Raw genomic sequence first — 15,216 nt, forward strand, 5'->3', positions numbered from 1 at the left:
ATCTTTCATTTGTGAGATTATTGGTCTTTGCTGCACTGCATACATTGTGTACAATGGTGCCAGGACATCACTTGATAACATTACAGTTCATTATATATATATATATATATATATATATATATATATATATATATATATATACACACACACATATATCTATATATATATATATCTATATATATATATATATATATATATATATATATATATATATATCTATATGCCTTAATCAAAATATTTTAACATTTCCATGTGCATGATATGATATGTGATATTGCATTTGAAAGGTTAATTTCCAGTAACGGTGGGGCTAACTGTGGACTATAATGCGTCAGCCTGAGGTTGTGTCGCTTCCTGTTAGAGGGTATATAGAGGAGAGCAAGTAGTTTCCAGGGGCTCTTGCCATGGGAGGCGGGAGGAAGTCCAAACATGTAATGATTTAGTCACTATGGAGTGAAGAGAATCTGTCCGAACTCAGGGTACCCAAGTATGTGTAAGGAATGGGTAAAGAATAAGGAATAACTGAATAGCCATTCATGTGGAAAGTGTCATAGCTCAAATTATGTGTACCACTGCCACAGCTGAACCCACAGTTTATACTACTATTAAAGCGGTTTAATTATTAAAATCAAACAAAATAGCAGCGCTCAAATAATAGTTCAAAGTTCTCCAGTGAAGCAGGAAATAAAATGTGAAAGAGAAGAAGATGGATCCACCACTGACTCTTACCTAATCCAGATGACTGCTGGGATTAGCAGCAGTCTCACACGCTTGCGCAATCACACAATCTTTTAGTCCAGAATCCTCAAGTTCATAGAGAGGGACTCCACCAATATCTGCAATTCCACAGGGGCCGTACTGCGGGGTACAGAGACCGGAGGTGTCTGGAGGCGCACCCAAGACTCCTCACTCATCTGGTGGTAAGGAGTCTCAGGTGTGCCCCCTGACACCTCCAGTCTCTGTACCCCGCAGTACGGCCCCTGTGGAATTGCAGATATTGGTGGAGTCCCTCTCTATGAACTTGAGGATTCTGGACTAAAAGACTGTGTGATTGCACAAGCGTGTGAGACTGCTGCTAATCCCAGCAGTCATCTGGATTCGGTAAGAGTCAGCGTGTGTCTCTTTCATGGTGGTGGATCCATCTTCCCCTCTTTCATATTTTATGTCCTGCTTCACTGGAGAACTTTGGACTATTATCTGAGCGCTGCTATTTTGTTTCATTTATGTGCTTATTATCCGGTACCAATAGGATTTTTTGGCTAGCAGCTCGGGACAATTAATTTATATTGCTTAATCTATTGTGTTGAGGTTCCATTCCAGAGGAACCATCATTTGAACATTTCAGTTTAGCGTAATTGTTTTGATTATTGTTTATGTTTAATTATTTAATGAAGAAGGAACCTTGTAACAGTCATCACATAAATGACAAGTGTATTACTGAACTGTACAACACCTGTTACACAACTGTGAAGTTGTCAACTTCAGTAAACCAGTTCTGTTTATTTAGCACTGCCTGGTCTGGCTGAGTATGTGCTTCTACGTTGTTTGGTAATGGGGAATTACAGTACTGTGCAGGTGTGAAGAAATGCTGTTAAGTAAGAATGCTTTCAAAAATATATATATACTTTGTCACCAATTTATAAAATGCAAAGTGAGCGAAAAACAAGACAAAAATTTTAAATCAAAACAATATGGTGTGACTACCCTATGGCTTGAATCCAGCATCAATTCGTACATGTGTACACTTTGTACACTTGCACAAAATCAGGGATTTTATAGAATTAGTTATACCAAGCAGGTGCTAATGACCATCAATTTCATATGTAGGTTGAAACCCAGTCATTACCTGAAACAGAAACAGCTGTATAGGAGGCTTCAAAGTGGGTGAGGAACAGCCAAACAGCTACTAAGGTGAGGTTGTGGAAGACAGTTTCATGTCAGAGGTCATACACCATGGCAAGACTGCGCACAGGAACAAGACACCAGGTAGTTCTCTCAGGCAAAAATATGAAAGAAGACTGGGGTTTTAAGATATGCCGTTTAAGCTCTTTTGAAGAAGCACAAGAAACAGGCAACATTGAGGACCCTGCACGCAGTGGACCAAGGAAACGTAATGCAGCAGATGAAAGATACATCATGCTTATTTCCCTTCGACAATGGAAGATGTCCAGCAGTGACATTAGCATAGAACTGGCGAAAATCCAGTGGGATCCGGGTACACCCATCTACTGTCCGGAGAAGTCTGTCCACAAGTGGTCTTCATTGAAGAATTGTGTCAAAAATGCCATACCACTGACGTGGAAACAAGGTTAAGTGACTCAACTATGCACAAAAACATAGGAACTGGGGTTCAGAAAAATTTAAGCAGGGGCTCTGGACTGATGAGTCAACATTTGGCTGTGACAGGAGGCAGTTTGTTCGCCAAAGGGCTGGACAGTGGTACAATATTGAGTGTCTGCAGGCAGCAGTGAAGCAAGGTGGAGGTTCCTTGCAAGTTTGGGGCTGGATCTCTGTAAATGGAGTTGGATAATTGGTCAGGATCAATGGTGTCCTCAATGCTGAGAATTACAGGAAGATACTTATCCATCATGCCATACCATAAGGGAAGTGTGTGATTGGCCCCAAATACATTCTGCAGCAGGACAACTCCAAACATACAACCAATGTCATTAACCCCTTAACGCTGACCTCGCACAAATATGGGGCCCCACTAGACTGGGCTTTTTTCCATGGGGCCGCATATTTGCTTATCTCCCTTTGTGCCCGTACTAACAATTGGGACCCAGAACACCTGATTGGCGGCCACAGTAATCAGGTACTGTGAAGCCTGCAACCATGTTTTCTCTCTCTGTGGATGGTGGAGAGAGATACATTGCATCTCTCTCTTTCCTTGCAGAGAGAAAAAAAAAAAAAAAGTGCATGTAAAAAATAAAATAAAAAAAATACTTCGATCAGGTAGATGAGGTTTGATCTAGGTCAGTGCCAGGGTTAGTGGTTGGGTCAAAGGTTAGGGGCAGTATTTATTTAATTATTTATTTTTAATTTGTAAATTTGTAATAGTGCCAGTGTGTTTTAGGTAGGATACAAAAAAGCAAAATGCACACTATTGTTTCTGGGCTGTACTACGGGTACAATCAACAACTAACAAACATATGTGGTATGGCTGTGATCGCCAGAAGCAGGGGAATTTATTTTGGGTTGCTCTTTGGTGGAAAGTTATCAGAAATATACAGCTAAATTTAAAAAAAAAAAGATTTTCTTTTAACGGTTATGGGCCAGTTTTCCTTTGATTAAAAAAAAAAAAAAAAAATCAGGAGATATCCATTACCATTTACCACCACATGAAAGCCTAATTTGTCCTGAAAAACAACAAGGTATAATTCCCCTGGATGCACAAAGCAGTTGTGATGATATGTACAGTTTTACTAACACATGTCAAAGTTGAAAAACTGTGCTTAGGCATTAAGATTGGTTTTACCCTTAGGTGCAAAGGGATTAAGCACTATTACTATGTATTCTGTGCTGTTAGTTTGGGAATAAACAATTTATGAGACCCATTATGATCTTTTTTTTTTGTATTATTATTATTATTCTTTAGTTAATTGGTACTTTTAGCCATCCCTACTGACTATGCTTGCATGTGTCAGGGCCTCCTACTTGTAGTCTTATTTGTCTTTACAAATTCAGCGTTTGCAGCTTCTTTGAAAAGTTTGTCACTGATAGTTTGAGGACCCTTTAAAAATGTGGGCACGCATTATTGGGTGTGGCTACCAATGTGGGCGTCATTTTAAAGGTGCGGCTACACTTGTAGGCATGGTTCTGTAGGTGGGATTTAAAGTGGGTGTGGTCTATTGGGTGTCCCTGGATTTCATTTGGAAAAATCTTGTCGCCCTTACAACTATCAGTATATAGGTCAACATTTGATAACATCAATAATTTTTGATCAGTGACAGATGTAAACAGTAAATTGCCACTTTGAAAACAAACTCTTTCATGCTGTTTACAGCTCCTTTCTTAAATCTGCATGGTCTCTTGCTAAGAAAATACAATATCCATCTTCATTAGGAACTTACAAACCACTTAACTGAAGTTCTTCTTCCAAGTGCTTTTAAATCCCCCATGCTCATTTATTCCAGGTGTACCATAATAAACCAGACTGATGCCACCAGCACTGACTATATCTCATGCCACAGCTAATAACCAGTTACTAATCTCTGTACAGATAAGTAATATAAAAGAGGACCCATCCTCATTCTGATCACCAGGACTCCAATGTAACTATGCCAACTTGGCTGTTATTGTCTTTTTGGCCCCGCTACAGTAGTGCAGAGCGCAAAGGCAGTTTAACTTCTGGCCATGGCAAAAAAATAATGTTCATCATAAAAAAACATAGCTGTGTTAGAATGTTTAAAGAAGTTGCTATAGGTGGTTCATTTATTTCAAGTGATTTCTCCTTGAAATTATTGTAATGTTTCTACATTTGCAATAGGAGAGGTCATCAGAAAAAATCCCAGCACATTTTTGGTAACAGTCGAGGACACTTGAGGTTTTTACAAAAACCTCCAACAAGTCACATTACCCTTTACCCCAATGATAATCTACATTATTTTACAGTTACTTATATCTTTTTTTTTTTTCAATAACAATTTTTATTGATTTTTTTCAGTTATATAAAGAAAACCCAAAAAGATCCATGCACTGTGCTTAAGATAATCAGTTTACAAACTTAGCACACCATAAAAGAACATGAAACAATCTGGAGGGCAGCAATAAAACAAGAGAGAAGCAGCAGAAAGGTGCCTTGGCAGGGGACAATAATATAAACTATATAAAACAAATGTTGTTGCCTCCACCTCCGGCATAAGAAAAGGTTCACGTCATTTTAAGGTACATTTCTTTGTATCAATATTCTCCAAATATGCAAACCAATTGGGCACTCAATTTAGGACCATTGTGATATGCCCTATGTACATACACTTGCTGTGTTCTTTATGTTTTTCTTTTTGTCACTTAGAAATGTTCACTCTTGAGAAATATCTATGAAAACTCCTGAAGAAGATATTATGAAGATGGCGAAACATGTAGAGTTGATATTTTCGAGTGCCTTTTCTTGATTTTACCAATTTTAATATTGATGTATTGTCTTGTCCTCACTTTCTATGTTTAATAAAATGTACAATTTTTTGAGAATTCAGATTTTTCTCCATCATTTGCACCTTTAAAGTCCCATTCTTGCCCCCTTCATTGTAGTTACCATTAATTATAGGGATGTGGTGCTTTTTACTTCATCTCTACCAATATTTTTTCAAAATATATAAAACAAATATTGACAACTAATAATGAGCAGTGTGCCAACATTTAAAATATCAATGATAGGCTCAGTACTATGACAACATTGTAGTAGCCTAAACATCTTAATGCAAAGTATCCCATATATAAAAAAAATATAATACAATACATTTAATTCTAGCATCTGAAGGGGGGGGGGGGTAGGCTTTATCCAATTAGGCGATACAAGGCATCTGGCAGCCATAAGCACATGGCGTAGCAGTGTTTTGAAGGGTTTAGCTAGGTTCATAGAAAATAAGCCCAACAGCAAAAAATTGAAAGTAAATGGAATGAGCACCTCAAAAAGGCAGCCTAGAGGGATTTTACTGATTTCCAAAAAGGTCTGAGTGCAGGACGGCTCCAGTAGATATGAAGGTGAGTGCCCCTGTCCTGCTGGAAACGCCAGCAGCGGTCAAAGTTGGCATGGTAAATAGCGAGGAGCACATCCTGTGTCAGTACCTTAAATTTCATGCAGAGCAAGACAAGCATATTTTACACTTTTTATTTCATCTGCATGTTGTAGTCCACAAAATGTCATATAGTAAGCATACAGAGGCATTAATGGGGAGTAGAGTGAAGTTAAACACATGTTTTTCAACTAAATGAAATGCAAATACTATGACCTACCTGATAAAGATAATCTTCAAATACAAAATAATAATCATCATTGCTAGCTGTCAGTTTTACATCCTATTAAAAAGGTCAAGAAAAACAAGATGTCAGAGTAATATGTTATTATTGCAATATAGATTTATATATGTGTGAAAAAATTGAACGTAAAGCACCGCAATCATATTTCAATAGATTCTAATACCACTAGATTTAGCTACTGGAATATCAGTCTCGTATTACAATTAAGGTACACTAGGTTTAAAAAAACACCAATTCTTTTGCTTAAATTTTTTTTTCATATAGAGTGTTTTTGTACAGTCACTTAGGAGCATTTAGCGTTTTTCTCTGCTAAAAAAATGCTCTCAAAAATGCAAGACAGAAGGTTTTTTTTGTTTTTTTATGCCTCTAAACGTCCTAATGTCCATGGACACAAAGGATAACATTGAGCTGCTTTTGTAGGCAAAATGCTAAACTCCTCTAGAAGCAGCGTTTTTTAAGCCAGTTTGCATGGACCCTAAGGCCCTGTTCACACCTAAGCGTATTTCAGCTCGTAAAACGCTCATCTCTGAAGTCTCAAAACACCCAACAAGCAAAATCCCGTTTATTTCAATGGCCCCTGTTCACAAATGAGTGTTTTGCCATCTGAAGCTCAAAAAAGTACATGAGCTTCTTTTTTGGCAGATTACAAGCGTTTTTGTTGGATGTCAATGCCTGCCTCCAAATACCTGCAAAAAACGCCTGAAAAAAGCCAGAAAAAAACCCTGAAAAAGCCCTAAAAAATGCCTGAAAACGATACGCTCAGGCGTGAATGGAGCCTAAGGGGGAGATTTACTATAACTGGAGCACTCAGAATCTGGTGAAGCTGTACATACAGTGCCTTTCGAAAGTATTCGGCCCCCTTGAACTTTTCGACCTTTTGCCACATTTCAGGCTTCAAACATAAAGATATAAAACTGTAATTTTTTGTGAAGAAGCAACAAGTGGGACACAGTCATGAAGTGGACCGAAATTTATTGGATATTTCAAACTTTGTTAACAAATAAAAAACTGAAAAATTGGGCGTGCAAAATTATTGAGTTAATACTTTGTAGCGCCACCTTTTGCTGCGATTACAGCTGTAAGTCGCTTGGGGTATGTCTCTATCAGTTTTGCACATCGAGAGACTGAAATTTTTGCCCATTCCTCCTTGCAAAACAGCTCGAGCTCAATGAGGTTGGATGGAGAGCGTTTGTGAACAACAGTTTTCAATTCTTTCCACAGATTCTCGAATGGATTCAGGTCTGGACTTTGACTTGGCCATTCTAACACCTGGATATGTTTATTTGTGAACCATTCCATTGTAGATTTTGCTTTATGTTTTGGATCATTGTCTTGTTGGAAGACAAATCTCCATCCCAGTCTCAGGTCTTTTGCAGACTCCATCGGGTTTTCTTCCAGAATGGTCCTGTATTTGGCTCCATCCATCTTCCCATCAATTTTAACCATCTTCCCTGTCCCTGCTAAAGAAAAGCAGGCCCAAACCATGATGCTGCCACCACCATGTTTGACAGTGGGGATGGTGTGTTCAGGGTGATGAGATGTGTTGCTTTTACGCCAAACATAACGTTTTGCATTGGTGCCAAAAAGTTTGATTTTGGTTTCATCTGACCAGAGCACTTTCTTCCACATGTTTGGTGTGTCTCCCAGGTGGCTTGTGGCAAACTTTAAACAACACTTTTTATGGATATCTTTAAAAAATGGCTTTCTTCTTGCCACTCTTCCATAAAGGCCAGATTTGTGCAGTATACGACTGATTGTTGTCCTATGGACAGAGTCTCCCACCTCAGCTGTAGATCTCTGCAGTTCATCCAGAGTGATCATGGGCCTCTTGGCTGCATCTCTGATCAGTCTTCTCCTATGTAGTGCCCTCTCACACCAACTACTATTGTTAAACAGAAAGCCACATGAGCCACAAACTTATTCTTCCCTAACCCACTTATTTTTAAAACCCCCTCCTTCCTGGTGACTGGACCTTCCAGTGAAGTGGGTGGCTCTCTTGTAATCTTCTCTGGCTCCAGACACTGCCTAAGAGTTGCTCTCTTGGCTGGACTCTTCTCCTTGCAAGTCCAAATTCTATTTATTTCTAGGGAAAGGCCATGCTTATTCATTTCAACGGTAGACAACTTTTTATAGGAATGAATGAAGATTGCAGTAGGGAAGAAGTGTGGACTTTTTGGGAGACTTACAGTGTGAAGCAGCAGCTGTGTAGTTCTCAGCAGGTAGCAAAGCACAGATCTTATAGTAGTAAGGACAGGTAAGTTTAAGATGTAGGTTCTGTGCAGAGGGGGAAATTTAAAGAATAACACTGGTGAAACGGTTGTCTCCCACCTCAGCTGTAGATCTCTGCAGTTCATCCAGAGTGATCATGGGCCTCTTGGCTACATCTCTGATCAGTCTTCTCCTTGTATGAGCTGAAAGTTTAGAGGGACGGCCAGGTCTTCGTAGATTTGCAGTGGTCTGATACTCCTTCCATTTCAATATTATCGCTTGCACAGTGCTCCTTGGGATGTTTAAAGCTTGGGAAATTTTTTTGTATCCAAATCTGGCTTTAAACTTCTCCACAACAGTATCTCAGTTTTATATCTTTATGTTTGAAGCCTGTAATGTGGCAAAAGGTTGCAAAGTTCAAGGGGGCCGAATATTTTCGGAAGGCACTGTAGTAGCCAATCAGTTTCTAACTTCAGCTCATTCAATTAGGCATTGACAATAAAACCTGTAAGCTGATTGGTTTCTATCTAGAGCTGCACACGATTTTGCACACTCCACTTTTAGTAAATCTCTCCCTAAATGTGTTACCCTAAAACACAGCAAACATTGGTGAATTTAACTATTTAACAGTATATATAGTGCATGATGGTACTTCTGGTAGTTTGCAATATAAGCTGTAAATTGCCTTTACACTAACAGATTGGATGGGCATGGACAAGCGAGTAAGTGATGATTACATCACACTCACCCTCTCCATTGAAAAACATTTAGCTTTGAAACATAAGGATGAACGTTAAATGCTTATTTGTATGAACATTAAAATACAGCAATGACAGATACATAAGCTGAAGTGTATTTAGTATGCATCATAGAATGACGTTCAGTGCCATTACTTTTAAGACTTAGCTCATCTAGCCACTTCTCTTGCCTATGGAGGCCCAGACTCAATTACCATATGCTTTACATTCATAAGTGGCATCTTGAAAGAAATAACATGTTGTGCTTCAGGGCTAAGAAGACAACTTTTATTCCTAACTGTAATGTATTCAAACTGTTGTCTTGAATACCCTGGCAATTACAACCATAAAGTTTAGAGTTAGAGAAGAAGCATGGCAGAATAAATAAGCACAGTTACTGTATAAATCTGAATAGAACAAGAAAAAAGGAAATGAAAGTGCACTGGAGAAAAAGACATAACACAAAGGAGAAATGTAAGATAGGGGAGATAGGCACAGCCCTTCTGTTCTCAGTTCTGAAGCTTTTTAGGGCTTTTCAAATGGGTGACACTAAGCCCCAACTAATGCATGATTTAAAGGGGTTGTAAAGTCAGAAGGTTTTTTATCTTAATGCATCTATGCACTAAGATAAAAAGTCTTCAGTGTGCAGCAGCCCCCCCTCAGCTCCCTCTCTAATCAGTGATGTCCACAATTGCCTCAGCCGTCTGGGACTCTCGCTACTGATTGGTAGAGACACAACAGAGGTGCCATTGGCTCCCGCTGCTGTCACTCAAACTCAGTTAGCCAAATCAGGAGAGAGAGGGGGTGGGGCAGAATGGCAGCGCCATGTCTAAATGGATACACGGAGCCACAGCTCAGCTTAGGTCCCCCCCCCCATAGCAAGCTGTTTGCTGTGGGGGCACTAAACAGGAGGGAGAGGCCAGGAGCTCCAGCCAGGGACCTGAAAAGAGAAGGATTTTACTAGAAAAAAAAAAAAAAGACAAGACTTTACAATCACTTTAACCCATTCACAGTGCCCAAGATCCTAAAGGAATGGGCCCAACAATGCCACACGATTTCCCTCTCACACCAACTACTATTGTTAAACAGAAAGCCACGTGAGCCACAAACTCATTCTTCCCTAACCCACTTATTATTTTTAAAACCCCCTCCTTCCCGGTGACTGGACCTTCCAGTGAAGTGGGTGACTCTCTTGTAATCTTCTCTGGCTCCAGACACTGCCTAAGAGTTGCTCTCTTGGCTGGACTCTTCTCCTTGCAAGTCCAAATTCTATTTATTTCTAGGGAAAGGCCATGCTTATACATCTCAACGGTAGACACCTTTTTATAAGAATGAATGAAGATTGCAGTAGGGAAGAAGTGTGGACTTTTTGGGAGACTTACAGTATGAAGCAGCAGCTGTGTAGTTCTCAGCAGGTAGCAAAGCACAGATCTTATAGTAGTAAGGACAGGTAAGCTTAAGATGTAGATTCTGTGCAGAGGGGGAAATTTAAAGAATAACACTGGTGAAACAGTTGTAATCGTCTAAGGCAGTGGTTCTCAAATCCGGTCCTCGGGACCCACTAACAGGCCAGATTTTAAGTATTACCTTGGGGGATGCAGACTAGAATACTGCAATCACTGAGAAGCAAATGAGATCACCTGTGATGTAATTTAGTTATCTTGCAAACCTGGCCTGTTGGTGGGTCCCGAGGACCGGATTTGAGAACCACTGGTCTAAGGGGCAAATTCAGGTACTTTAACCCACATGGAAGAAAAATATATTTTAAATATATTTTAAAAAAACATTTTTAACCACTTAAGCCCCGGAGGATTTGGCTGCTAAACGACCAGGGGGTATTTTGCGATTCGGCACTGCGTGACTTTAACGGACAATTGCGCGGTCGTGCAACGCTGTACCTAAACGAATTTGGCGTCCTTTTTTTCCCACAAACAGAGCTTTCTTTTGGCGGTATTTGATCACCTGTGCGATTTTTTGATCACGCGCTATAAACGAAAAAAGAGCGTCAATTTTGCAAAAATAGCAATATTTTTCCCTTTTTTTTATATGAAATTCCCCCCCCAAAAAAAAAGTAAAAATCAAAATTTTTTAACATTTTTGGCCAATTTGTTTTATGCTACCTATGTTTGGTAAAAAAAATCGCAAAAAGCGTATTTTGATTGGTTTGCGCAAAAGTTATTGCGTTTACTGACTAAGGGAAAGATTTCTGTCATTTTTGTTGTTTTTTTTTTTAACGCGTAATGGCGGCGATCTGCGATTTTTTTTGCGGTACTGCGACATTGCGACGGACAGATCGGACCCTTGACTGACATTTTTGACACTTTTGGGGTTACCAGTGACATTTCTACAGTAATCAGTGCTATATATATGCACTGTTACTGTAAAAATACACTGGTAGTGAAGGGGTTAACTTTATTTGAGAGGGAGGGGCTGTGTGTGTCCCTAGGGGCGTGATTCTTACTGTGATTGGCTGTGGCTTCAGCTGTATGCAGAGTGATCAACGGATCTACATAGTAGATCCATATGATCAGCTCTCATACAGAGGGGAGAATGACAGGCAGCTTGTTTACACAAGCTGCCTGACTTTCTCCCTCTCCCCCGCCGATCGCAGAGTGGCCGGCGGACATCGGGTCCGCCAGTCACACGCGCGGGGGGGTCCGTGACCACGCGGGAGCGGGAGCGCGCCTCCGGTGGCGCGCGCTCGCTCCCTAGAGCCTCACAAGCTAGTGACGTAGCCCTACGTCACTTTGCCTGTGAGGGGCTGACCGCCGACGTAGATCGGCGTGCGTCGGTCGGCAAGTGGTTAACCACTTAAGCCCCGGATGATTTTCCTGCTAAACGACCAGGGGGTATTTTGCGATTCGGCACTACGTGACTTTAACGGACAATTGCGCGGTTGTGCGACGCTGTACCTAAACGAATTTGACGTCCTTTTTTTCCCACAAACAGAGCTTTCTTTTGGTGGTATTTGATCACCCGTGCGATTTTTACTTTTTGCGCTATAAACAAAAAAAGAGCGTACATTTTGCAAAAATAACAATATTTTTCACATTTTTTTATATGAAATTCCCCAAAAAAAAATGTAAAAATCAAAATTGTTTAACATTTTCAGCCAATTTGTTTTATGCTACCTAGGTTTGGTAAAAAAAAAAAAATCACAAAAAGCGTATTTTGATTGGTTTGCGCAAAAGTTATCGCGTTTACTAACAAAGGGAAAGATTTTTGTCATTTTTGTTGTTTTTTTTTTTTTTTTAACGTGTAATGGCGGCGATCTGCGATTTTTTTTGCGGTACTGCGACATTGGGCTGGACAGATCGGACCCTTGACTGACATTTTTGACACTTTTGGGGTTACCAGTGACATTTCTACAGTAATCAGTGCTATACATATGCACTGTTACTGTAAAAATACACTGGTAGTGAAGGGGTTAACTTTATTTGGGAGGGAGGGGCTGTGTGTGTCCCTAGGGGCGTGCTTTCTACTGTGATTGGTTGTGGCTTGAGCTGTAAGGACACTGATCAACGGATCTACATACTAGATCCATGTGATCATCGGGTCCGCTGGTCACACGCGCGGGGGGGTCCGTGACCGCGCGGGGGGGTCCGTGACCGCGCGGGAGCGCGCTCGCTCCCCAGAGCCTCACAGGCAAGCGACGTAGACCTACGTCACTCTGCCTGTGAGGGGCTGACTGCCGCAGTAAATATACTGTGAGCAGTTGGCAAGCGGTTACATTTATTTTTCCCAAATATATTGGAAATATATTTGAAATGCTACAATTTTGGCCATATTCAAAATATTTCTAAAATCTTTTACCTAAATATATTGGAAATATATTTTTCTTCCATATGGAAAGGTAGTACGTTTTTAGGATTGCATTAAAAAAAAAAAAAATACTGCTATGAAAAAGTGGCATATGTCCTATTTGTTATCTTTAGTAATATCTAAGTTATTGCTGAATCATTAGACCTATAGCAGAAGTGTCAAATTTGCTCTTTTCTATAAAGGGTACACAGCTGTGATATCTGAAGTGGCTAAAATTTTATTTGCACTTCTCCAGATTACAGAAATTCTTAAACACACGCTGGACACAAAGCATTCTGGGTAACAAATCTGATACCGGTTGTGTGTCATACATAAGACAGCACACTTCCGTTTATGACCCATGGAACTGCTTAAAACATAGTACTAAATCGTAGTTGGTACCATGCAACAAAGTCCAAGGTAGACTGCAACAGTTTGAAATTCATAACTTTTAATCACACATCATGAAATTATAATTCCATGATAAAAATTCAAGTGACCAAAGGGAACACACTTACACTTAGATATCTTAGGCTCTATACTCATCTTGGATCTATTCTGGGATACCGGTCATGAATCAAAGATACAAAATGCAAGGCCACAGAACAGCTATATTACATTTAGCACCCCCAGTCCCCTGTGTACTCCCCCATATATGGTGTTATGCCAAAATTAATGACAGGGCATTTGAGTTTGCACATTGCTGAATGCAATCCAATGAAAAATAGAATGCAAATATACTTCTAAACACATTTCTTATGAATAACATGATGAAATGGCGATAAAGTGCCTTCCTGTGTCAAGTGTGTTTATGACAGCACCTTCATGCCTGAGTAAAATATATTAATTCACATGAATTTGATAGAATACAAATCTTTCCTGACTTTTGACAGAAAGCAATAAAGTCAGATTACTAACCTTGTAAATCAGGCTGTCGGATAAAAGGTCATGCTGAATTACATTTGATTTAAGCTGCTCATAGTACAAGATGTCCTGAAAAAATGGAGTCACAAAAAAGGAGAGTTTTAGAAAGATATATTGGCAGCAAAAAATGATATAGAGCATCAGATGGAAAAGTGCACTCTGCTGTAGAAGTTTATATAACTGTAAACTGAGGGTGCCGTAAAGAACTACTGAGAAGCGTGTGGAGGAGGATGTCATTGAACACTTGTTAAAACACAAAGTACTAAAACTGACAGAAAGCCCCTATGAAAGAAAACAGCATGAAATATAACCTGAAAAAAAAAAGAATATAAAACTATAGCAGCTGAAGAGCAAAAAAGTAATTCTAAACCAGCTGTGTTATGGTGGAAAAACTACTGTGGCAAAGGGTGATAGGTAAAATTGTCATGATCAAGATGGGTAAATGCAGAGACATAAATGTCTCCAGAATTTACAGTTTATATAATGAGAATGAAAGGGTCTAGTCTCCCAACGTGATATTTTAGTTATAGGTGGAATCTAATGGCCTTAGTCATCTTTAGGCTTTCTGTAGGTCTTGGAAGCCCAATGTAATCTCTGTGCCATAGTTTCAAAACTCTGTCACCATCCACCTGGGAGTTTGGTTGTTTTTCAGCTTATCCTGTTGCACCCTCTATAATAATATGTAAAAATCCAACAGGGTGAGTAAGACCTTCTTATCATGGGCGAAGTAGATGTGCAGACCCAAAACTGAACTCAAAAGAGCTCTCCAGTAGTAGAGTCCATGAGAGAAAACAGAAACTGTCGGGTGGCATAAAAGGTTAAGTGCACCTTTTGGTAAACATAATAAATGCACATATCACCAAAAAAGAAAATGTGCATTTATTATTTCCTACAGAGGTTTGCAAAGCATTGCACCCCAGTCAGTTAGTCGCGGGTGAAATGTCAGGCTCATGGACGTACTTCTGTACGGGCTTTTAGTTGCAAAGCTGAAGGAAGAGTGAATGGATGGCTGATCAGCATGCTGTATTCCATTGAGAAATACACTATAAGCCTGTCTGCCATGGTGGAAGACAGGACTTGTAGTGTCTTCATTCACAGATCCCTGTAAATGAATGACATAACTTTGTGGGTGGAGCCCCCCACAGCCATGCTGATTTGAAAAGTGATAGCCACTGCGAGGGAGAAGAACCCTGTCCGTTATCACAGGGGGGAGCAGAAGCTAGAATATGTTACACCCAAAGTTTTGATGTAACATGTTCCAAAGGTGAACCTATTCTTGAATCCCCCCACCATCTAACCGAAACTGAAATAACAGTTTCCATACAGGATAAAGTGACAGGCTTGTTGTTAATCTCCATCCCTAGCAGCAAATACCTAGTACTTCTTTCAGGCTGAATTCAAACTTTGTGTGTTGACCCATGTTTTACTGCACAGTAAAACGTCTACCACTGCAGGGACACACAGGAAACAATTCTTTCCTATGTGTCCCATTCACACTGCAACGCAGCCTAAGGCTGCACTGCAGTGTGCTGTGACATACTGCATTCTATTGCAGCGCACCGTAACG

At 39.9% G+C, this 15,216-nt stretch overlaps 1 protein-coding gene across 2 annotated transcripts in view; it reads right to left on the reverse strand.

The window, feature by feature from the left end:
• Positions 1 to 15,216, reverse strand: part of TBC1D19 (TBC1 domain family member 19) — a 327,200-nt gene that overhangs the window by 138,136 nt on the left and 173,848 nt on the right. For both annotated transcript variants that reach the window (XM_082267943.1, XM_082267942.1), the window contains 2 exons: positions 13,644 to 13,718; positions 5,956 to 6,018 (listed from right to left, as the gene is read on the reverse strand). In XM_082267943.1, the coding sequence (XP_082124069.1) occupies positions 5,956 to 6,018; positions 13,644 to 13,718 (138 nt within the window). The remainder of the gene's footprint in view (positions 1 to 5,955; positions 6,019 to 13,643; positions 13,719 to 15,216) is intronic.

This window comes from Pelophylax lessonae, assembly GCF_965119305.1.
Source record: "Pelophylax lessonae genome assembly, chromosome: 1".
NCBI classification, from domain to species: domain Eukaryota; kingdom Metazoa; phylum Chordata; class Amphibia; order Anura; family Ranidae; genus Pelophylax; species Pelophylax lessonae.